Source organism: Ciconia boyciana, chromosome 1 (assembly GCF_034638445.1).
Source record: "Ciconia boyciana chromosome 1, ASM3463844v1, whole genome shotgun sequence".
Classification (NCBI taxonomy): domain Eukaryota; kingdom Metazoa; phylum Chordata; class Aves; order Ciconiiformes; family Ciconiidae; genus Ciconia; species Ciconia boyciana.
In genome coordinates, this window is record NC_132934.1 from 30,529,628 (window position 1) to 30,555,439 (window position 25,812).

A 25,812-nucleotide genomic window follows, 5' to 3' on the forward strand; every position below is an offset into this window, starting at 1 on the left:
TGATCAAGAGTCACTGTTTATTTTGGCCTTGGTAAGCCAAAACTGCAGGGAGGATCTCCCTTGTTCTCCTGACATTTAGGTGAAGGAACATAGTACGTTTTAACAGTCAAATCCTGGCAAAAGAGCCCAGCTTTGAGCAGTTCATATTTCTCTGTTATTTCAGAGTGCCTGCAGATTAAGCCAAACAAACATTGGCACTGTTAACTTTACAAAAATGTGAGCAATCTCTGTAACAACTGAATTTTTTTTAGATGAGAGCCTAAGTTACATGGAAGTCTATGTAAGCCTACTTGTCAGCAAAGAGCAAGTTAGTAAGGAAGGGTAAGTTGTGTTTTATCCTTAGTTCAGTGTATATTGGTTAAACAAAAGAGCAAATAGTGCTCTTAACTTACTTCGTATGTCCTGTAAATCATGTGTTAGTGAAAACTTTACAGTGATTTTTCTAGCCAGTCTAAATTAGCAACATTTTATGTATTTTCATGGAGAGAGTTAAAACCCAAACACTTCATCACATCATGTCTATGCAATAAGGAGAGCTCCACCCATTACCTACTCATCCAATAGTAGGTGCTCTTTACAAGTTACTAGCAATCAGTAGTCATAGTACTTCATATGTTAGGTTGTTTCAACTTCAGAATTTTGTTTTTGGAGTCTTTTCTCCCTACATTTCTCTATGTTTCGAAACGCAGACTTGAGAATCTCCGTCCTAAAAGCCTTTAATGTCATTCTGAAATTGTAATACTAGTATGTGCTTGACTTCTGAAGGATCTTTTCTTGAGGTTTTTTCTTTGTTTTGTTTTCTAATACTCAGAGACGCTGACTGGCAAGTATGTTACCCTGGCAAAATCAAAGTTGACAGTTTGCTAAAGAGAAGTAAAAAAAGCAACACATTATCTGTAATTTCTCAGCATGAATTGAATTATAACTTGGATATGAAAAGCAAAGGTAAAAAATGCATCCTTGGTTATATGCTTATAGCTTATTACACAGGGAAAGCCTCTTGTCTCCTGTGCACTGCTCTCACAGTGCCTCTCATTGTGCCTCTCACAGTGCACTGCACCCACCTCCATATGAAGCAGAAACTGAACTATCTGTATTATTCCAGAATCTTGTATTGTCCTTTTTTTGTTTTGTCTCTTTTTTTACTCTGCCTCTTCTCAAGTTTACTAGAGTTCTATGAAGCTAGTTTCCATTTTGTCTAAATAGCAAACAGTACTAGAATTGCTGTTACATGAATTTCGATGCTTTGTCTGTAGATACTAAAATAGAATTGCATATTAATTTTGTTGGTAGAGGAAAAAGCACGTTGAGTATCCTTCTGAAAGCTATATGATTATGTTGCACAGGGTGGATAAGTCTAAGAAAGCCCTTGGTATTGTAATATGATCTTAAGTTACTGTCTTCTGTTAGAATTGTTGAAGGGAAATACATGCTTCCTTGAGACACCGAGATGTTTGTTGATAGAAGTTATGCAGGCTTGATTTTTAATAAGCTGATTTCTTTGAGAATTCATTTGCCTTGCTGATGTTAGCAAGTGAGTTTCAATGAGCAATTGTAAAAGGCAAGCCAGTGTATTATCTGCCTTGCTTATAACTGGCACCATTGTTATCATTTTGTTTCATTTCCCACAATGGTTCCCGTCTTTTCTGAAGATGAGCCAGTGGAAAAGTGACAATATGCTTCAAAACTGCAAGCTAACATGTTTCTGAAGAACTTGCATACTTGTCAAAGTGCAAAAGCAATATTTCTTAACGAGGGATGCATCACAACAAATTTTTTGTAGTTACTGAGGAATTAGTAGGGTAAAGTTTAGTCAGCATTATGTCATCTAAAGGATTTGATTAATTTTTTTTTTTCCCCCCTCCCCTTGGTGAAAACTAGTAACTCTTGAGATTCATCAAAGCTGAATCTTGGCTTCTTTTAATTTCTGCATTTGTTGAACCACTTTTACTTGTAAGTATGGTGGATGGATTTTGTATGTACTTCTGTACTGTGGCTCATATCATAGTCCCAGAGCATGCCAGTGTATTTATGACAAGCATTTGCCATGTTCAAAATGGTTCGGCTTAAATTCTTTAAGGTTTACATTGAAGTGCATTTTTTTGTTTTCTTCAACAATTTAACCTTTCTACTGTGTGACTAGGACTTACCTTTTCCTGTTTTCAGGGTCTTACTAATCTAGTGTGACTTCTAGTGGGAATATTTATATTTTTTCTTCTTATTCATCTCCTGTTCTTTTCATCTTTTTTGATTTCCTTCCCTCTCCCTTATGCCCTCTCTGTTATTTAGTAAATAAAGAAGGGAAGCATGTAATTGTAAATGCCATGGCAGATTTGGTGTTTTGTGATTGTAGGATACTCTTTTTTTCCACTGTGGATCCTACGGTAGTATTATATGTCATATATTTTAAAATGGTTTAATGAAGTTTAACAAATGAGCGTGGGGTGTTTAGTATGGAAAAAAAAAGTGTTGGTTTTTTTTTTTCATTAAGGTGATCGGTCCTTGACACATTCACTCAGTGTGGACAACTAAATTAGCTAATCATTAATAAGTTGTTTCAGACTACTTTAAGGCAGTGATAGAGACAGACAAAACCTGTCTAGTGGTTCCTAAAAATACACATCATTCTTCAGGTTAGCCTATAAACTTTGTCTTCATGAAGAAAAGTTTCTTGAGAACAAAACACACTGAAGTGTAGCGTTTTCACTTAGAGTGTATCTCATTAGCATAAGACTCATGTTTTTCTGAAGTTTTACTTCTGTTTCCTGTCCAAATGGATTAGTTTAATCTTAATTACCTTACCAAGGTAAAATCCAAAAGCTGAAACAGCTCTCAAATACTCATTTATTCACTTATGAGAAACTTCAGGGTTCTGCATGCTTGACACAAACACTTAGAAAGTACAGAAATTAGGCTCTTTCATGAGACACAAATTTCTCCTACTAGCATGTTACAACATGGGGATGCGGGGAAAAAACAGTGTTTGGTTTAGTCTCTTGCTCATGATTCTGTTGCCTAGTTCCATAGGTGACCGCAAATTTTACAGGATTTTCTTCTATGCATCTTTTAGGCATATATAGCCATGGGCTGGAGAATGTTGTATTGGTTGCATATATGCATGTATGTTGCATATATTGCATGTATGCTGATGTCTGTCAAGCCTGACAGACAGGCTTGTAAAAGCAGATTTAGTGGTTCATATGGAACTAAACATGATCTATTGAACATCTGCTATGTGATATTAGTTTGTTTGTTTGTTTCCAGTTGCTTGTAGCAGCCAAGTAGGCTTAACTTTTACTGTGATAAAAATCCCTTCCCCTGATACAGAGGCAGCCTTTTTTTCTCTCTGAGTTGTTTACTACCTTTGTAGTCATGCAGAGCTGTATTCATCAAGTAAACATTTTCTCTGCAGCATGACCCTCAGTTATAGATGGCTTTGTATGTAGTCTGGAAAGATGACTTACAGGACCCCTCTACTTTTCCCTGGAAATCCTGTGTTGAGTACAAGTGGAAAAAAATTTGCTGAGGTATCCGTAAAGGTATTTTATGAAATAATTTGCTGTGTGTTCACTAAAATGTTGCATTTCTCCTTCCGTACACCTGTTAAGGTTGTTCAGGCTTGGAATCACACAGAACTGGTATTTGTCCTGGTACTAGTTACTGTGTCACAGAAGCTGATAGAAATGTATCTAGGTAGTAGTTGGATTCCTTAAAAAAAGATTTTTTGAAACTTTGAAGAAATGGATAATAACTTTATTAAGAGGTTTCTCAAATCCAGAAAATTAGGAAGAATTTACAGGACCCTGCCTGATGATAATAAGTAGCCTGAGTAGGTAAGTGGTTTAGACGTTCATGTGAGAAGTGTTGTTCTGAAGTCAGTTGCTTTACGATCTCTTCCTCTCTCATGTTTTTCATGAAAAACCTTGAGAGAGCTTAAGTTCTTCCTGATGTGAAACAGGAAACATTTTGAAATAGTGACATTTTTCACAGGACAGGAAAACTTTGTCACTGAACTCTACCTGATAAGTTAACAGTTGTTACTTCTTTTTGTTAAATGTAACTGGTTTACTATAGAAATAAACCTATGTTTTCAAGATGTCCATTCATCACTACTTTCCCCACTTAAATTAATTTTTTGGAAGAGGGAGACATTTTGTAATACTAGCTGTTACATTTTTAAGCAATAGAAACTAAATGCCACTTCATTAAAATTGATGCTATTTTATGACATGGGCATTGAGATGTCATTGCCCTTACTGTTTGCACACCACAGTTTTGCAGTGAAACTTTCATTAGAAATCCCATAATATTTTACAGTTTGGGGGATTTAATCGTTGGTATCATTTAGGTAGCCCACAAATTTTGAAAACCCACTTGCTACAGCACAGACTTGCATCTGCTGAACAAACAGCTATATGTAACCTCCTTCCCTGCTTCTTTATTGCCTTGGTGGCGAAGATGGTGTTCCTATTGCAGGGTCATCATAATGAAATCTGTACCTGTGCCTCAGTTGCTTCTGATTTTTGCTCCTGCATTTGCACAAATCTACAAAAATCAATAGTTTCTGTTGATGTGTTCATCTCTGCATTGGTGTCCTTAAGGTGCAGCACATAGTCCATCCTACAAAGTCAGGTCTGGGGTGGAGGAGAGAGGGGTGATAGTTTCCAGTAGAGTCGATCCAACACCTGGGGGCAGTAATTGCTTAAACTATCACAAATAGACTTCCTACTGTTTGTGTGACAGCCATCAGAGATTTATAGCAGATCGGAGATGTAGATAGTTCTTCAGGGTGATATAAGCTGACCAGCAGTAGATGCTTTAAATAGCAGATGAATTGTACCCTGGGAGTCTGTTTAGTGTAAACATATAGATAGGAAGTTTACCTGACAGGTCAGATGTAGAAATCTGCATTTGATCAAATGGATCCTTTCTGTGTGAGTGGAAGGGAGGAACATTGGTATTGAGATAGATAGAGAAAATGAGATTCATGCAGTTTTTTTAAAGATTTTATTGTGAAATATTTCAGGTAAATCCTAAGAAATGTAAAGCAAACACTAGTCAGACAAGAGAAGGAAAATATTAGCTCTGACTGCTTGAACTTTGTCCGAGTTGAAGTTCATGTTCTGTATTTAGACATGTAAAATTGGAAAACAGTGAAGCCAAAAATACTTAATGTCTTTCACAAGAAATACTGGATACACTGTTTTAGTAAGACAGATGTTCAGTAAGTTTCTAGTTTATCTTGTATACACAGAAAATTGTGAATAGCATAATATTAGCTGAGATTCCCTCATGTAATTGATTTTACTAATCATTGGCACAGGATCCAGACATTTAGTAGTACAGCTAAATTTCAACTGACAAGTCACTGTTAATGGGGAAATTTTGTCAGATATTCAGACAAATTTGACTTCAGCTTTAGCCTAGTGGACAGTGTGGGGTTGCTTTTCCCATTTACTGTTTAGCATGTTGTAGAAGCTAGTTTACTGTTTCCAGCAAGAAAGTGAGAGGCGGTTTTAAGAGGCTAAAAATGAGATGGATTTTTTTCATTCCGCAGTGCATTGCCATCAACAACAAAAAATAAAGCTCAAAGATCTTGCTGGGCGCTGCTATGGCCAGCAGCCTGTCATCTGAAGTTATCCAGCATTGTCATGGACTCTTGTTAATCGTGGGGATAGGTTTACTTTTTACAATGAGCAATTCAAAGAGCTTTATTAACAACTATTGTACAAATATGAACATGTCACTTTTGCCTCTGTCTTTCATTGTTGGTCAATGTATTGAGCTTATTTTCTCCTCTACCAGAGTCATCAAAGGTGTACATAGGAAGGCAATGTGCTGTTAAATAGAAGTATTGAAAAGGCAGTGGATTTAATCTGTTTTTTTACCTTACCAATTTATATCAGCATGTATGTAGCCAAGGCTTCAAACCCTTAAACCCTTGTTTGGTCTTTTTTTCTCCCCCCCTCCCCCCCCCCCCCCCTCTCCAATTACAGCTACTTTGAGTTCAGAAAATTGTAGTTTTCCAAAAGGAAATAATGGGTGTTCTAATGCCAGTTTTCCTCAAGTATTAAAAAACTGTTTCTTTTTGGGGGCCTTGTTGATTAAGATCTAAACCCACATTGGATCTACCTAAAATTTAAGTACATGGTGTCAGATAAATTTTGGGATACAAGATCTTGTTTGGTGACGGATGAAGTATTTTGTACTGGTTTCTGAGATTGTCAGAGATGACTGCTTTGTTTTTCTGAAGAGCACCAGTGGAATTAAGGAAAATAGTAATAGACAAGATAGAAAATAGACTAGACTTGTCTTGTGGCTGCAGATATTACTTTTAACTCTGTATGACTTAACTATTTTATTGCTTGATAAGACAGCATGATTCAAATCAGTTATTTGGGGGTTTATCCCATTCCAAAATGAAAAATATTTTCTTTAGCAAAACTGACCTCTGTCTCTTTTATATACAGAGGGTTGTGTTTTGTTTAAAATACCAATTGATATGATTTTTTCTGTCAGTCTCAGACGTTGAAGAATAATTGATTAATTTTTCTATTTATTTCATAAACATACCTTAAACAGCAATTCCATTTAACACTCTGTAAAGAAATGTTTTTAAAAAATAAAAAAAGACAAAAAATAGGATGGAAGAAAGCTTAAAATAGACTGCCTGGAGAGAGGAGTTATTCATGGTGGTACAATCCCACACCATGGCAAACCTGGTCTTCTCACGCTGTGCTGGGGACCTTTGATGAGATCTTGTAAAATGTGGAATGAGGGGAGTTCTTACTGAGCTTGTATGATTCTTTCTTCTTAAAAATTTTTTCAGTTGTTGAAACTTACAGCTAACATTAGGGGTCTATTGCTGTTACCCACAATTAAAAACTATCTTGTAATTAGGATAATTTAAAAATAACTTCTACGTGCCTGACCTGTTCTCTCTGTGACAGGATTCAGTAACTGCTGATTACTCTGTGGTTGAGTTTGGGGGTGTGATTTGGCTATTCTGTAGGCAATATTAATGTGGGTGGAAATTATTTAGAGGGATTCATCTGTTCTAGGTAAATAGTATTGGATTTTTGTTATTGCATTAGAAAAGGCTGTGTTACGAAGAACCTACAAGTTGGTCAGTCATTTTTTTACTGACAAAACTGCTAGAAAGAGGTGGGTGGCTTTGGGCTTTTTGTTTTTAAAGGAATAGTTAATCTTCAAGGTGAAGAGAAGGTTATTTATTTATTTTCTAGGCATTTCTGGATAGAGAGGAGAGCAAACATTAAATAATTTTAAAATAATCTCACTGTAGGCATTTGAGAGGTGCGTGAAACTCCTGTTATGAGCCAGTCTTACCAATCACACTTTTCAGCTGGACGTTGGCATAACTGGTTCCTTGATGGAGATCTTAGGTGTATGAAGATCTCTGAAGAGTCAGTGCTCAAAACAGGTTTTAAATCACATAGAAGATGATCTCCAAGTGCATAGTAAGAGTGTCGAGTAGCCTTAAACTTTACATTATGGTATGGTCATGATTATGTGAGATGAAAAGTTTAATGCACAAAATCAAATCTTAACTTTAAGATGTGATCGAAGCTGCAGGACTTTTTTTTTATTCCTTTAGATAGCCTACCACAAACCTATATTTAATTTACAGCATTATTGATTGCTTAAGAGAAGATTTTATTTATCTTATTTCTTTAGTAACCATTAGTTTTGCCGTGAAACCTTCCTGCATGTTTTACTGCCTCTTTGGTTACTCAAGCAATGATTCATAAATAAATGTTTAACTCCACTAAAGTTAATGCAGTATTTGCACATGGATCATAATGTATTGTTTGAAAAATTTAATAAATAGCTCTACTGTGTTCTGGGTATCAGTTTGAAATTGGGTGCTGCAAGACCTGTTGTAGTCACTACCTCAAAATCTCAACAGATAGGAAGCATTGTTTGCATTTTCAGCTCTGTATTGGAGCATGATTCTGGAATTAAAGTTCTGGTAAATCTGTCTAATGTGCCTGTCTATGCCTTCTCAAAGCTCACCCTGGAGAAGAATGGAGGAAAAACACAAGAACAACTCACTACCATGGTACTTGCTCAAGGAAAACTGGACCTCAAATGCTTCTTTGAAAGTCCCTGCACAATGGTGCCAGTGTCTTAAGAAAACCCTTTATCTGCAGTTGTTTTGGAGTTTACATTAATGAAAGGGCAGACAAATGGGCATCATATCAAACCTAGTATTGACAGTGGGTCAACAGCAGATGCTAGACAAGAATATATGAGAAGCGCTGCAGGAGTATCACTGTATGCTTGCTTACCAGTCTGTCTTTCAGTGATTTCATGGTCTAGGAGCTCCTATGTTAGAAATTGCATCTTCGAATATGGAGCTTGTCATGGATTTTCTTCCCTTAGTTTGCCCAGCTACATGAACTTTAAGCTTAATTACATATTTTGTGAAGAAATTACTTTTTTTTTTTGCTTTGAAGCTGCCCTTCTATGCTCTTCCTGAATGTCTCCTACTCTTAGAATAACGAGAAGTTGTTCCATATTTACCTTTCCTATGTCACTTGTGATCTTGTGGAGGTCTGTCCTCTCCTGCTTTCATCTATCTTTTTCTTGCCTCTATTTAGGTGTTCCTCATACAGAAGCCGTGCTGTATTTGTCCCATGTTGCCATTTTCTGTATCTCTCTAGACCTGTTGTTTTGGTAGATGAAAACAAACCAAAGTGCACACAGAATTGAGTTGATATAGGATGCGTGACGGAATTACTTTGTGATGAATTTTTCACTTTGTTCTGCATGTCTCTTCTAATAGTCTGTATCATTCAGATTTATTTTTCTTGTCAGCTCAGTGCCAAGAAGCTGTTACTGTCATAGGCAGCTCTGTTGTAACCCAAAGTTCATGTCCCAGGGTGCTAGTAGTCAGTTCCGGGTCTGTTGCTATATATCTAAATTTAAGATCCCTTATCTGTGGACTCTTTTGCCCTTCATCTGACTTTGAGAGAATCCCTGCCTTGTTGAGAAAGAAATAAGAAGAGTTGCTATGAGAGCAGGAGTCAGTGTTAGGAGGCATCACTACTTTGCTGTAAGAAAGGACTGGCTATTTAAGAACATCTGGTCTTTGCATATTTCTTCTTCCCCATCTGTCTTATTTCTTAAGTTTTAAGGAAAAGTGGTATTTGGAAATAGAATAGTTGCTTAAGAATAGACCAAATTAAGTAATGGACTAAAAGAACAGTATTAAACTTGGGATTTTGTATTTGTGATGTTTTCCCTCACTAAGTGTTCACTTGTTCCTTTTTTCTTTCTAATTATTCCTGTATTCTTCAACTAAAACTTCAGCAACTGCATGTCATTTGAGTGTTTCACAGTTGTGTGGAGCATGTAAGATTCAGAGTACTGTGGCAGAGAAACTATGAAACTATATCTAAATTGCGCCAGAACTAATTGGCTATTGAGAATACACTTTGAACTTGGCTAGTGCTTTCTGGCTTGGTGCTGTGTAGGCTCTGCAGTTTGTTGGCACGAGAAATAAAGATTCGTAAGAGTTGTGCTTGTTTTGCCCCCTTTACTGCCTCTACCATTCTTTGCTCTCTTTCATCAGTAAAGTGTGTTCTGTCCTGTGTGATTGTTTCTACATAAGGCTCTCCTGAAAGCTCTGGAAAAATGACCCACAGGTTTTAGCAGAAACGTCTGCAGGGCCCTGCCTGCAACTTGGGTGTTTCTCTGCTTTAGTGCTCAGTTGGTGACCACACTAGCACCTTTTCTTATATAGCGTGTCTCTCTGAACTAGGATCATTTGGGAAATAATGAGGGATACCACTCAAATATTATACTTTTTTTTTTGTCCAGTCTAGTAACTTTCTCATATATGCTTGTTGAATAGGAAGCAGGATACATGATTTCTTGCATAGCTTTCCGATTTTGTTAAAAACTAAATTATGTCCACTCCCTTCCATCTCAACTGCCATCTCACACAAGGGAGTATAAACACCTGATTTTAAACATTACTCATTTTTATGATTGTACAAGTGTGCTAGATGACTATTTTTGAAGAGAAAATTGCTGTGACATCCCTAAACCAAATTTAAATAGGGAGTAATCTGGATGGTTGGTTTAAATCTGTGTGCAACTATTTATACTTGTCCATCATACCCAGTCTTGCTGTAATTGGAGGACAGGTGAAGTGAAGGGATTGTTACTGCTTTGCACACGTGAGGGGGGAAAAAAAAAATTGCCAGTGGAAGAAATCTGTTAATTATTTACTGCTAATTAAAACAAAGCACAACAAAGAACTTGCCATAAGCGGGTTAGAAGCAGAAATCTCTTACTGATAAGAGAAGGACAGGTCATACTGTAAGCTTCTTTCAGGCTTTGGCAGACATTAATGGTTAGCTTATGCTTGATACACCTTTTAAATATTGATTTGTAATATGAAGGTGCTACAAAAACTGGTTCTGGAACCATATTGTGAAAAGTAAGTTCATTGTCCGAGTCAAAGCTTCAAGTATAGCTCTGCTCTTAAAAACTTGTTGTTAGCTGTATCAGCTTGTAGGTGCAAAATCAGTAGATAATTTTTATTCTACAGATTTATATATATTTATACTAGATGTGTGCACACATTTGTGATTAAGAAACACAAAAGGAGTTAGTGAAGATCATACCAGTGAGCACGTATTTTTCTTTCTTAGGGCAGAAATGTCCTTTTAGTAAGGTATACCAAGGGTTTGTGTGCTGTAGAAACCACAATAGGAATTGTGGCTAGCCACGACTAGCATTTATGTTGCTTTTGTTTAGCAGTATATTATGTAAAGCAAGCTAGGAGAAGTGGAAACTTAGCAGCAAAAGAGGGAAAATCATCATGTTTAATTACTTTGAAGTGCCAGAACCTAACCTGCAGGACTTCTTTTCAGCAAGGTGAGCAGCATGGAAATAAACCTGTCCCTACAGATCAGCAGATGAGTTTATCTATGATTTCCTGACCATAGTCAGTTTTGATTCTTCAGTACTGTCCCCTAGAAGCTAATTCATTGGGACTGGCTAGATCAGACATCAGCAAAGGCTTGAATTCCTTTTCCAATGTATCCAAAGAAATCTATATCTGGTTTAAACTTCCATTTCAGCATTTTTGCATGTAATACCATCCACAGTATTTGCCACGAACATGAATGCTACTAGAAAACCTTTCAGTCTTTCGTTTCTAAAGTCCTGTTAATGCTCATGCACAGAAACCTGAAAGCAAAACTTCCCAGAGACTTGAATTTCCCAGAACAAACTGAACAAAATCAGTATACTGAGAATATTGCTAGTTTCTCGAGTACCCGATAGCCCCTTCCTTCTCCAAAACCTGGAATTTTGTGTTTGACTAGAGAAAGGGGACCTTGTTTTTGTTACATGCAGGTAAAGTAATCTCTTGGTGCATTATGTAACTTTTAATTGGAAGATGGGGATTTTGCCATGGAGATAATGAGACACTTTGTATCTAATGTGCAGTGTTTTCTGTTGTTGTTTTGTTTAGTGGGAGACTTTGATAAGATCTGGCGTGAGCACTGTGAGGATGAAGAAACTCTGTGTGAATATGCTGTGGCAATGAAAAACCTTGCAGATAATCACTGGGCAAAAACTTGCGAAGGGGAAGGCCGAATTGAATGGTGTTGCAGGTAAATCTTAACGCATTTGAAAGATGCAATTACACACTTCTACTTGCAATTATTTGTCATACAAGGCTTAAGCGTTTTTTGCTTTTTTGCCAATTTTTAAGATTTGTTCTATAACATGTTAACGACTTATTGCTTCCTAAAACAAATACCTTCTTACTGTTCCAACTTACTAAGGAAATACAGCTTATGAAGTGTTTTGTTATGAGGTGACCCTTTTTTGAAGTATCTTCACAAACAAGGTTTGTATTCTGGGGTTTTTTTCTTCAAATACTGAAGCTGTTTGCAAGTAAACCTATGAAGCAATTTTCTATACATTTGAACCTAAACTGAGCAAATGCAGTGAGTGTAGCTCAAGTTTAATTTTCAGGGCTTTGGTTTGATTTGTGCATATAATAGTGTTTGATCTCTAAGTGCAAATCTGTGCTGCATAATTTTTAAGTCTTAATCTTGACTTTAACCTCTGTGAAGCTTATTTTAAATGGATTTTAAACTTTAAAATTCCTATATGTCATAAAAGTCTATTTTTTATTGGGTTGTCATAATAGTGAAGTCATGAAGTGAGTTCAGCTAAACTATTTCAATCCTTGAGGAAAATAAACTCCTAAAAGAGAAATGTTGGTCACTCAGGATTCCTGCATACAGTTGGCATCCAAGGCATATCATGGAATCTGTACAGCAGAATAAAACAAAATATTGTTGAAGTCTAACTGGGAAGAGAATTTATCAATGGTTCTGCCTTTTAGACAGGCAAAAAGTAACATTGTGTGCCAGACTGTAGGTCCTGCAGGTGAGTGTTGCAGTGTGATGAGCAACAGGCAGCAAAGAAAAACAGGCATAGTATTGCTAAATTTAAATTCATTACATGGGTCCTTTGAGCCCATAAAACAAAAAAAAGAGGAGGGAGGAACAACTGTGAAACAGTTGATCTAGAGTACATCTTGGTGGCAACTTGAGCTGTTCTGTTGCTTCTGGAAATGGAGCAAGTAATAACAAGCTAGTTTCCTTTTTCCCTACAACAGGCTCTTAAATATTTGAAAACCATTCCTTTACGTATCAATCTTTTATCCTTTAGCTTAACACCGCCCCCCCCCCCCCCCCCCAAATTAGTTAAGTGTTTTTCTATAGACTCTTTTCCAGACATGTTTCGTGTATCCTTATCCCAGTTACAAGAGAGGTGGATCAGTTGGAAAGAACTATGTCCAAAAATGGACACAGCATTCCCCTGGCCTTGTCAGGGATACATAAAATGAAGAAATATTATTGAGGTTGTAGTAAACACTTGTTTATGCTACTGACCTTGTTTGGTGGGTTTTCTGTAGGGGTTTTGTTTGTTTGTATTGGTGTGGCATTGATTTATGCTCACTTGTTATCCCCAACTGCCCTTTTTTTTTTTTTTAGGCTTCTTCAGTGGCTAGTTGTTTTCTTATATTTGTGCTATTCATTACTTCTGTGGAAATGCTGATATTTGTACTTCTCTTTACTAAATTACACTCTCTTGAATCACGTTGAATTCTTAATACTGCGATTTCTTGCAGCATCTACCCCCCACTTGGCATCATTCACAGATCAGTCAAGAGGAGTACTGACTGTTCCAATGTTCAGATTATCTGTGAAAATACTAATTGTACTGGATCCAGGACAGATATCCATGGAACATTGCTTGATATTTTTTTACAATTTGATTGTCAACTAATATGTGAAACTTTTTTCAGTAGAGCTGTGTGCACTTACTTTAAAGTAATTTCAGGTAAACAGGATTCCCTTAGCTTGTGGCAAACTTGTCTGTTACCCTGTAGGACAGGATAATATTCCTTGTGGACAGGGGAGGAACAGTTGATGGCCTGTGTATTGAAGATTTTTGGCTCTGTGTCTCACTTGTTTTCTGTTTGTAGTTCCTACAAGATTTACAAAGTAAATATTTAAATAAAGTGTCCAGTTTGGGCCTTGCAGCATGAACTCATTGAAAAGAGAATCCACCCAGTAAGACTAAAATGCTCTCAGTATAAAGCTTTAATTAAAGCACGTACCTTTTCAGTTTGCAAAGTCAAGGGGTCAGGAGTTTAACTTCAGTAGAAAAAGAGGGATACTTGTCACTTCTGTGTGCCTCGAGTTAAACTGAGGCCTGGATGGCTAGATACCAGAACATATCAGATTGACTTTGTGTTCTGCAATTTTTTGTTCCTTCTCAAAGGGCCAAGAGGTGTGCCAGACCCCATTTGTTACTCCTCCTTGTGTCTGCATAATTGCATGCAAGAGAACTTGACTTGCATGAGACCTCACTGAAAGCTTTTGCTCAATGCTTTAACTGTGTCACCATAACAGCAGAACGGTAGCTGACGTATTAGATGAAGCTTAATTTGGGAGTGGAATGCTGAAAGTACTCGGGAACCACTGGTGTACCCCTGCTGAAGAAAGGCTAGTCTGAGCTTTTTTGTTTTTCTTTGAAAGAAGATCTTTTCAGGGATCTGAAACTGAGAAGTGTTTTTTTCCACTAGTTAGAAAACCAAACAAGTTTTTTTTCTTTCCTTCATTTTCCTTGTATTCTCTTATAAACAAGCACCAGATAAAGTAAATCAGAGAATGCAGAATAACCACTAGAGAAGCCATGTGTACTTCTCAGGATCAAGAATAACAATTTTCTTGCAGGGTTCTTCTTTCAAAAGTCTTTCTAGCTGTTTAGGTGAAGACACTGGAAAAGTGCTTGTTCTGACATTAATTCTTAAACCAGATGGCAAAAAACTTATTACTTTACTTCTTCATTAGTGGTTGATTTAAACAAGCATATATCCAGACTTTAGAAACCGTAAAAAATTGAAGGCAGTACATGATAGACTGCTGATGACCATATGCTGTGTTGTATAGGGCCAGTTTTATTTACTGTTTCAGGGCAACATCATACAACTGTTAGCTGGGGAGAGGGGTAGGGAGAAGAGGGATTAAAACTTTGTCCCCTTTCAGATGCAGGTTAATGATACCCTGAGTGGTGTTGTAAAAAGCCTGGGCAATGCTCAACTGTCCTTCCCTTGCTTTCTTTTTATATCTTCAGAAAACTGAATACAGAGTAGCAAATGGTATTTGGAAATTAACACTTCTGTTTCATTTCATTTATATTACAACACAAAACTTAAACCTTAAACCAAAATAGAGTAAGATGATGTTTACCCTGAATAATTGTCCTAACTTAATTTTTGCTGGCATAGATAGGCTGGTGAGCCTTTGTATGGACAATGAATGCCAGCCTGTTCTGGTTCTAATTAGAACAAAATAAGCTAAACCAGCAGGTTTGCTTCTTTCTGTTGATTTTGCATCAGTGTTAAGACTTGTGTTGACTTGGCTATTTTTTAAATAACAAATAACAAAATCTGCACTTCTAACTATCATGACGAAGCACTATCTAGACCTGCATTTTTTTAAAAGGTCTTTTGACTGTTTCATGAGCAAACTGAAGAAATATGGTCTTGATTAAGTTAATGTCAGGTGAGTGCAGAACTGTTTGGAAACAACTTGCAGAGAATAGATGTTAGAAGCTTATCTTAAAAATTTGATTTACTGAGAAGGACTCTGTCAGTGTCTGTCCCTGCATCTATTACTAATCAATATTTTCATTAGCAATCTGCTAGAATAAAGTCTGTTTATTAAATTTGCAAATGAGACCAAACAGAAAAGAATTGTCACTGAGAGCAGGATTAAAATTAAGTGTTGTTAACTATACCAAATATTAGATAAGAATTTAATTAGATAAATCTAATTAAACATTAGATTTATCTTAGATAAAGAAATGATCAAAAATATTTAATTTTTTCCACAAAAGTTTTGGGTTTTTTCTAGAAGCCGGAGCTGTGTAGTCAAAAGAAGAGAAGGCTAAGTGATCTCTTACAAGATCTTTGAGAATAACAGGCCTCTTCTAGAACTGTAAAGCTGCTTCCAAACTTGTTTGAGTTTGGAAGACTGAATGAATGTTTGAAGTCCTTTCAACACTTTTTTGCAGCTTTTTTGATGAATGTAGTTAGTCGAGCAATTCACTTTCAGGAGAATGAAATTAAGAGGGAGGTGGTGTAAACAGGAGGAAGGAAACAATTTAAAATAGAAAAAAGACTTAATGTTCATTGGTCATGTTTGTATGACAGTCTTCATTTTTGCTCTTAAATAATACTTTGTTCTCACAAAACCATATCTGTTTGAACATTAGAGCTAATTAGAGCAGTGATCATATGATAACTGCCGCCTATTTTCAAGTTCTTGGAATCCTCCAGTAATGAAGGATATTGCCTCCAGAAGCTGGCTTGGGGTGGAGGGATGGACACAACACCAGAGAAACATCTGATTACAGACCTAATCGTGTTTCTCAAAAGGAAAAATCATGTTTCTCAAAACCCTAAAACTGAGACCCAAGTATGAAAAATAAAATGGAAAAACGTATTGTATACAAGTTTCTCAACTTGAAATTTAACAATATAATTATGATAGTAAAAAATTATAATACTTTACATTGAGAAACGTAGTGCTCTCACCTATGCTGAATACAGGATTTGCTTAACCTAAAGCTGGGTGTGCATGACAATAGCAAAATATTTTCCAGTCCAGAAGAAATTTTTCTACTCTTCTAGGTATGATTAATGTGTACAAGAGAAATTGAAAATCATCCCTTCCTTGCATTTCTTTGGAGGTTCTGGGGTGGGTGGGTTAAACCTGAAGAAGAGTTTATACTTTTTTTTTTTTCAGGCCAGCAGCTCTGTCAGTTGACATTAATAAACTTATTCCTCAGTGTGTGGGAGGAGGAGAGAAATGTTTTGCAGACAGAAACCATGATGAGAAGTCTAACCTTTCCTTCAGCTCTGAAGGGAAGTACGTTATTTCTCTGTACCCTCACTGAACTTCATCTTCAATATTAGGTTTTGGTTAGTAAGTATTGTAAGGAACTTAAGTCAAGCTCACCTTTTCCTCATTATAAAGCAGAAGGAAAGAGGTGGACTGTGTCAGTTCTTAGCCTGTAAAACTGGCTGCTTGAAACCCTTGAGCATTGATAACAGCTATCAGAAACTGCTTTTTTGCCATGATAAAAGCTGAGCACACCAGCTTTAATTTAGTTGTTTGTTATTACTTGATGAGAAGAACTACCGACTGATTCATGGCTTTTAAATTTCATATGGTGTTTCTTTGGCAATTCCCTCCTCCTTTATTTTAATTACATATTCTATTGAAACCCTTGGTTTTGGTCACTGTATTCGAAAAAGAAGCTTCTCTTTCATTGCTGGAAAGTATTGACAAATGGGTATGTATTTATATCGGCTTTTACTGAAACTTCCTATATGTGCCCAGCCCAAAATGGTGGAACAGGGGGGTCAACTTGAACAGGTTGTTTACCATTTGAGATCTGAAGTATGAAAAACAAGTTTCACTGAGGAAATATCTAGATTTTTTTTTTTAAAGCAAGACATGAACTGAACACTTCACCTGTCTCTCTGCCACCAAACTTAAACAGTTTAGACCTGAAATGTGTATTTCACAGTTTGTGTAAACTGTAACAAGTATTAGCTCACGTAGCGTTTACACTGCACAGTTCTTCACAAACAAGTGTGTTAATTGTAGAGCTATTATTGTATCATCGAAGACTGAAAGCTTAAATGTCAGTTAAAAATGGAGCCATGTCAGTTCTCAATTGTAAAATAGATTCCTTAATTTTATTTCTCTTTGTAGATAATTAAGGGATGTTCTGTTTATTACTTGAGACAGTTGTTAAATGTAGAGTCTTATATGGCTACCTCCTCAAAACCACAGTGTGATCAATGATGCCTTTTAATGGCTACGAAGTTAAACATGTGGCTACATCAACAAGTTACCATGGGGCAAACTACCGAGCGTATTACCTCTGGTTAGCTACTGTGCAGTGACTGCCCACATGCTCACTGTTACCCCACAGCAGGCGTGAGGTCTGCTTCCATGAGGAGAGTACAAAGACAGCTCCTCTGAAGCCACGGGAGTCAAAAGGGCAACATGCAGTAATCCTGCCAGAATTATTGTAACTTCAGAAAGGCGTAAAATGGAGATAGCCCTCAGTGTTATGAAGTGCAGTGTTTTCTGGGATTTTTTGTTTGGATGGGTGGATTTGGTTTTGGTTTTGTTTTGGGGTTTTTTTTATGCTTCCTTGTGGTACTGCACAGGTATGCAGACTGGGATCTGAACATGAAGAATTTTACCCAGTCTTGGGCCTTCTTGTGGCTCTGGCCCTTCCATTCACCAGCAAAAACCCAGGAGTAGAAGATGCTTCTCCTCATGGTTGACTTTGATAGTGTCTTATGTGCAGACAAGGAAGGTCAGTTAAGAAGAATATAGAATTATGAGAACTCAGTTGACATGATAGACAAGGGTAGAAGGATAGAAAAAATACTAATTTGCACCAATACCAAGAATGAGAAAGAAATGGCTTCTCAGTGACAAGAGGAGCTTTACAAGTAGGTGGTTCTCCTGTGCAACAGCTTGTTAAGTGTTAAGCTGGGCAACATACCAGCTTCTAGTGAATTAAAAAGTTGATAACATCAATAGTTGAGGAGAAAAAACAATACATTCCCCCAAGGCTGGGAACTCTTTGATGTGTTCTAACTTAGATGTCAGCATCAATGGGAGTGCAACAGTATTTAAACTGCCATTGATTCTGGATGTTTTAAGAGATATAATGAGAAAAAAGACTTAAAATAAAAATAAAGAGACTGCAAGATGCTAACAAAGTAGTAACGTAGTTGATAAATGGTGAGGGAAGAGCTATTTTTTGAGTTTCATTTCTTTGACTAAATGACACACAGAACTAAATAGTTAGGAAAGACATAATCCCTAAATTGATCATACACTTATAAACAAATAATACAATGTAGTGTAGAATTTTATTAGCATACCAGCAATAATTCAAGTGTTTTTCTAGGGTTCTCTTTTGTTTACTGATGTTTTAAATATCTTTCCTGCTAAGTTAAATGACTGGCTCCTCCTACTTTAACTTTGTTAATTTTAGAATTGTGGTCTTTCCATATGTGCAATCTTTAATGGATGGAGTTGATACGGTTTCACAGTCTATATATCGGGGAGTATTGCAGCCTCGACTGCTGTTCATGCTTCTGCATGTGATCTTGCTCCATACTCTTAAGATGTGGATTTTATTTCTTTATTCCACCTAGCTTCTCTTTGGTCTGAAAACAGCTTTGGTTACTGAGGAATTGTAACTATAAACTTGTTGATTATAAATATAATGTTTACTGAGTTTTTTTCTTGTATAACTGTGTTTTCTGCTGTAAAGTTGCTGTCTGCATTTTAGACTTTTATATTTAGTGCAAGAATGCCTAGGGCTTGCTTGAGCAAGTAAAACTTGCTTGTGCTTTGAGATTGTTAGACGCAGGTCAGTTTTGATCTTGAGGTCCTCAAGCATGTCAGCACAGAAATGTGTCCAGGATAAGTTTTTTTCCCCCCCCTCACAACAAGAATTAGTAACCTGGACATAATGTGCTACTGTAATTATATATTTACTGATTCAAGGTGTTCATTTCCTACCAGCTTGGAGTAAAGCGGCTTTTATCTGTACCTCTTTGATTGTGTATGTTTCCCTTTAAGAAACTCTACTCCAATGACTTTTTTTTCCTTCACATCTTATATGGTGGAGAGGCTGGATATATTTGGTGCCAGTAATATCACCAACCCTTAGATAAGGCCTATGTATTCCAAGTCCTTGTCTCTATTTGTGATTTAATGCAGCATTATACCAACATGCCCTTTCCTGAATCTGTGATGTGAAATATTATGTTATCTTGATCCTGCTTTGTATAAGGTGTTATTAAACTACACCTGAATTTATGTTTTCTGGAATGTTTCCTTCAAAAGCCTGCAGCTTTGTTAGAGGAAAATTGAGTGAGTTTCAAGACAGCATCATAAAAATGGGTTGTTATGAAAACATCATTCAAACAAGTACTACTTCTGTTAAACTTTCCATGCAAATACTTGGCTAGCACATCTAATTAAAAATACTGCTTTGTGCCAGGTGAGTCAGGCTTTTTAATTTCACAGCAACAAATGGTTTCCAATTCTATTTTGTGGACAAAATTCAGTTATTCTTGAACATAACGCTTGCTTCTCGTACACTAATGGTGACTACTGGTTGAAGTATACAGGTACAGTTTAACTTTTTTGATAACATTCATTCCTTTAAACTGGTTAACATTTCTGTTTGAGTATGAACAGATTATTTTGTTCTGGTTCCTATTAGCAAAATAATTAAGTATGGGGAAAAAACTGAAAGTTAAAATAAGTCTTCCACAATAATACAGCTACTGCAGATATCTGTTACTTAAAACCAAAAAACACCCCAGGCAAATTCAATTAAAACTAAAAACTGGTGTATGTAAGCTAGCCCATAAGCCTGGATTATGTTTCTTTTCCCCCACATTATGTGCCTTGCAAGACACAGATGTTTCAAAAGCCCCTGCATTTACAGGGAGCTAGTTAATAACTGTTTGCACCTTAGTGGAGAACTGTGGTGCTCAGGTGACAGCTGAAGTTTACCTTCTGGTGATGTTCTGACAAGACTTCTGCTGTCTTGCTCTAAAAGTCTATCCAGTCTATTCCAAAACTGTTTTGAATCTGTTTACTCAACTGTGACTTACGGCCTAGTTTCTGGAAATAAAACACCAATCAGCTTCAAGTGTGTCTTTGGGTGTATCACATCTTTCCTAAAGCTGACTTACCAAAGTTGCAGTAAAACCCAGATTTGTTTAAAAGCTGACAGCACTTGTGTCTTTTAAACCTCTGTCTTGTGTCTTATCTATAGTAATGACCAAAAATAGCATTCTGTTTTTCTGGGGAATTTTTCTTTTTGTTTTCTCAGTGTATGCAGAGAATATTTTCAGAACGGTGGGAAAAGAAAAGCACTTGAGAAAGATGAAAAAAGAGCACTTCTTGCTTCCAAGACCACTCCAGCTTTAAATGTTCCCCAGGCTCCCAAGATTGAAGATCCCTTGCCAAACTTTGGCTTGACAAATCATGAAGCTGTAACAGAAGAGTAAGTTTTACTTGTTTTCCAGACTTTTTTTTCCCTTCTGTGCGTGATAAGACTTACCTGGACGTTTTTTCCCCATAACATATTAGATCAGTCTGATGTATTTTTAATAGTTAAGAAAGGGCATTTTCATGTGAACATATATACATGTTTCAATAAATATTTATGTTGTAGTATATTTTGGTGGATGCCATAAAAAATTGCCTGAGAATGACAACTTAGTCATCTTCATTTAAGTGTTAGAGCAATTTCACTTTTGTATGTCATTGGTGTGCAATGCAATTTATATTAAACCTTGAGGTGAAATAAGGGAGACGTTAATTAAGTTAGAATCTAATGGCTGTTCAGCATTGTTGAAAAGTCAATTGCTTATGTAAGTACTAAGTGCCAAATGTAAATATCTGAGTACTTAAAACTTTCTCTTCATAAATAATTGCAGAGAAACTCTTGATTCCAATTATACACTTCAAAAGCAATTTTGAATTATAACCCTTAATTTTAAATGTGCTAGCTTTCTGATGACTGGCTCTGCAGAAGTTGTAGTATCCTTGAGGTATTTTCCAAACAACAGTTTTAATTTTGTTTTTGACCTTCACTCAAGTAAGAATTTTATTTTTGGCATTCAGGAGTAGCTCTATTTCAGTTACTGTCCCACCCTCCTTTTTTTCCTAAATAACATGGGTCATGTCTGTGGCTATTCCATGTGTGATGGAAAGAATTTCATATTTTGCAAGTATAATGGAATAATGAATGCATAAGCATATTATCATTAAATGTTACCCTTATGACTTTCTTCATATTCTTTATGGACCAGTTCCTACAACTGTCTGCAACAGTGTTTTTTCTGTTATGTGAAGAGATTTTTCTCATTGTTGTAGCATGTCTTCTGTGATCAGCACTTACTTTAAGCTAGACATAGTATTAGTTAAGAAAGGAATGAGCACGTTACTAATGTTATTAGCACATGTGTCTGTCCCTGTGAGCTGGCATCTTTTGTGGTTTCTCATGTTTGTAAAGTAACTTGCAAAAGACATGAAGATCCCAAAGGCATATGTAGCTGAATAGTTACATGCAAAATGAAAACATTTTCCCTATTGTTGTCCTATTATGACAAGACAAAACAGATGCTTCCAAAGTGAAGGTAGTGGCTTCTCATAAGCTGACTTCCCTCACCGACTCCTCTTTTTAGTGCTCATTTTGCTAAGTCAGCCTCAAAATGAATACCTGTTTTTAATAAGAACTGCCAGGCACTTTTGCACAAAGAGCTGATGAGATACTAATACCTTATAACATCTCAACAATGCTGGCATTTGTTGACACATAATTTTAGCATTACTGTAAATAGCAATTTGTTGGTACTTGTTTGTTTAGAACAATAGGTTTGATGATTATACACTACTTAAAGTTGATTTGTCTTCCAGTGGGAGGCCTTGTTGTGATAAAGCATTAGCTCTCTCTTTGCATGTGCTCTATCTTCATACTTTGTACAGATTTTATAATGGCCATTGCGGAGCTAACTTCACACGAGTTTCTTCTTGCTACCAGCAAGTCTGTAGCCTTACCTTTTGTTCTGACTAGTGTGTATAGAAAGTAGTTAATAGAGAAGTTTTTCTTTAATAACTTTAAAAGTATTTGTTAATATAGTGAGTGATGATGATTTTTATCTTCATTCTCAAAACTTCAAAAATACATACATCCGTTAAGACATACTTGGCAAAGGCAAGATTCATAATATTTACCTGAGTAAGCAACAAATAGTAGTAAGGTTTTTAGTATCTGTACAGACCTTAAAGCAACAAGGCATAGCTGTTCCAAGTTACTGCCCAGAGAAATCAAAATTTGATTTCTTCCTTTATGGCTTATAGAAGAAATTACAGAGTTTATCAGAATGAAAATGGATTGTGTATTACACAAAGCATACTTTTCTCCTGAAATGCTTTTCTACCGTGTCTACACTGATCAATTAGTGAAGTCTTTGAATCTTGGTGAGGTCTTGGTACAAGGGGTATGGGGGAACCTCCACACACACACGCACTTGTTCAAATACTGTCACTCCATTCTGGTAATGTAATGCTATAAATAAGAGTTGTGGAGTTGTCTATAGGTATGGCTAAGCCTGTGACTTTTTGTTTTACTCTGGTAAGTGTAAAGGCAATAATTTTGTTCTTCCCATATATAATCCTCTCTCAAGTAGTATTAAAAACAGGTTGCTTATGTAGGAGCTCTTTCTGAGCTTACCTTTACTGGCAAGCCACTGTACTTTGCTTGGTAAAGAGCAAAGCTAGCTCAGGAATAAAAGGTTCCACAGATAGTGAAAAAGACGCTGGGAGATGCTGAGAAGTAGGAAGCACTCAGACAGCTCTTAAAGGTGATGGTAGGAGACATCATAGGAACCAGAAGTGCAAAGTTTACTGCAACTCAAAGTCACTCAGCTACGTTGAACCAATTTCCACTTGCTCATGTTGCTTACCTCTTTGCCAGATTAAACTTGGTGAGTCTCACAGAAAAAACTGACGTGAACTTTTTTACTTTCATCTATATGAAAAATAAGGTATTGTCCACAGCACTTCCTTCCATCCCAGAATGAGTTATTATGTCTCTAACATTACAGCTGCACTTGTTGTGAAGCTGGACATCAAAGTGTCTCAGTCTTGCAAGATAAAAGCGGCTGTTATCTGCTATTTAACAGCTCCTCCCTTCAATAAATCAGTCCCCTCTGTTCTCTTTTTGGGTATTGTACCTCTTCCTTTTTCCATCAAATTAAGCAGTCTTGCTTTTCATCCTTAATGGTAAAAATCACAACCTTTTTGGTATGGATTCTTCTCAGGTGCTGGTTTGACTGTCTCAAGGTACAACTTACTCCTCCTGATATATGTATCTCAGCAAGCTAGACCTTCCCATTGGATATCTTTATGCATGGATGTTACAAAAGATTTCAGGCATACCAGTGTGGCCACTCAGAACCAGATGTATAGCTTTGTTCTGCTCTTCTGACAGCAGCGTAAGGCTTCTGAAGTTTTTTTCCCCTCCCATCCTTGATAAATAATAGAGTAATTGAAAACTGTAAACTAGGAAATCAGCACTTGAAGTGATTAATTTCAGAGGTAAAGTGACTTTCCTTATGGTCATATAACTGCTCTATTTCTATCTACTTCCAAGAGAAAATGTCACCTGTACAGGACCCAGTTGAATAATAGGTGCATTTTTAAGGGAGCTAATAAGCAAGAGCTGCAGTCCATTTAATAAAGTTCTTGAAATAAACAAGTGTGGGATATATTTAAAATGCACTCGTTTCCCAAGTTATGTACACTTCTTTACCAGTTCCTGATCTTTACATTTTGTTTTTCTACCTGTACACTAATGCATTGGAGAACTGTGGATTCAAGATGTGCTTGGAGGTTACCTGCAGTGGCAAAGTATTTCCCTTGCTTTTAATGTTGCCTCGACTGAAAATCATTAGGAAACAGGGGGCTGAAGGGTGATTATCAATGAATTCAGCAAGACTACATTTCTAACAAAGTCATTGGCTCACTGGATCAGTGATCATCACCTAGATTACAGTTATATTCTCAGTGAGGAATCTGACTTAAGAGTTACAGTGCTGAAAAAGTAGGTATCTGAACCAGTGGTCTTCAGACCATCTGAATCAGTGGTCTGTGCTCTCTGTATATGTTCAGCGATGGACCTAAGTGCTTCTGAAGAGCTTCAAAATGATTTCAAGCACCTAACTAGGATCCTGTTGCTACTGATAACTGGCAGCCTGAGAATTGCTACTAAGCGATTAATTGTACCTGTGTTCTGAGGCAGCAAAACCTGACAAGCAACAGGAAGTCAAAGACACAAGTGAGCATCTGAATCTCTGCTACTTCTAAGGTTTCAAAGTACATTTGCATTGAACTTAGTCTACAAAGCTCCTTGGATGCGACACGCCTATCAGTGAATTTGCCCTGTATCAAATGATCTTAGATCTGTTGTCCATTAGTGTAGATGAGTGTTTCTGGCTTCTGCTCAGCTTGGAATCTGGAGTTGTAGCTTTCCAGAACTGTGCCCCAATGCTGTAGTAGTCTGAAGTTGTGTCCCCCTTCACCCAGTGAAAAATAATGCTGCAGCCAAGAATGCAGGTTTTGTAAGAGAGGAAAACAGAATACATCACAGTGATTTTTCACTCTACCATAAGTGAAGTGGTCTCTCTTGGAGATTAGAGGGTTGTGCTGATTAATTTTAATCTGTACAAGTATTTCATTGAACACTTTAAATAGAAAATGTTAAGATCTCTAGGGGCTGTCACTCTTCTTTATGGGAATTTTTCTCTGCACTATAGAGTCATGTTCCCACTTGTGTTTCCTGTGGTCCCATGTGTCTTCTATTCTTTTGCTGTTACCATTGGACACTTATGTAGAATGCAAGCATACATACAGACATACGTTTTTGTGTTTGAATGAGAGAGAATCTGCCATTAGTGTTTCCATTTGCTAGACAAGGAGACATGTTGGTCTGAGAAATGTCATACTAGCCTTACATGGAAAAAGACTTCAGCCCGTCTTTGTGATTTATGGCCACTAGGATCTGAGTGGTCCCTCTGCAGTATTCAAATTCCTGTTGTACAGATTACATTGTGATTGGCATCCAAGCTGGGGAAAAAATTGTTGCTATCATCTTCATTCTGAAATCTCACTCGGCACTGACTGACTTACAGGGTAGCCTGGTAATGTGTGCGGTTTTAATTTAAAGATAATTGTTGCACTGTTTGCCTCAGTGATGCTGATATTTTGACAGAAGTATCCCCTGGATATCTTCTATTCCATGTAGTAGCAAAATCCTTAAACTTTGCATTATTATTCTGCTGAATGCAACAAGAAATCTTCTCTTGCTTCTCCAACATCCTCTCTGTGGTAGATCACTGGGAGTTTAGGAGGAGCACAGAGAGCCCAGATCTCTTTATTGCTGCTTAAAGATATTTTTTTCTGCAGTATTCCTTACTACTTTGTTGTTGCTATGAGTACAACCATGGCTTTGTTGGACTCCACTGGCCCTGCAGATCTGTTTCTGAAAGTTTTTGCAGTTATCTGTCTCTCTAGGGCTGAATCTTTCCCAGAAAGATGACAAATGATATTTTGGAGATGCCAA

General features: G+C 36.8%; 1 protein-coding gene across 1 annotated transcript in view; it reads left to right on the forward strand.

The window, feature by feature from the left end:
* The window catches only part of SAMTOR (S-adenosylmethionine sensor upstream of mTORC1), a 37,825-nt gene that overhangs the window by 1,470 nt on the left and 10,543 nt on the right, over window positions 1–25,812 (forward strand). Inside the window, exons 2-4 of the mRNA XM_072861696.1 lie at window positions 812–945; window positions 11,510–11,651; window positions 20,515–20,688. Coding sequence (XP_072717797.1) covers window positions 933–945; window positions 11,510–11,651; window positions 20,515–20,688 — 329 coding nt within the window. The 5' untranslated portion in view covers window positions 812–932. The remainder of the gene's footprint in view (window positions 1–811; window positions 946–11,509; window positions 11,652–20,514; window positions 20,689–25,812) is intronic.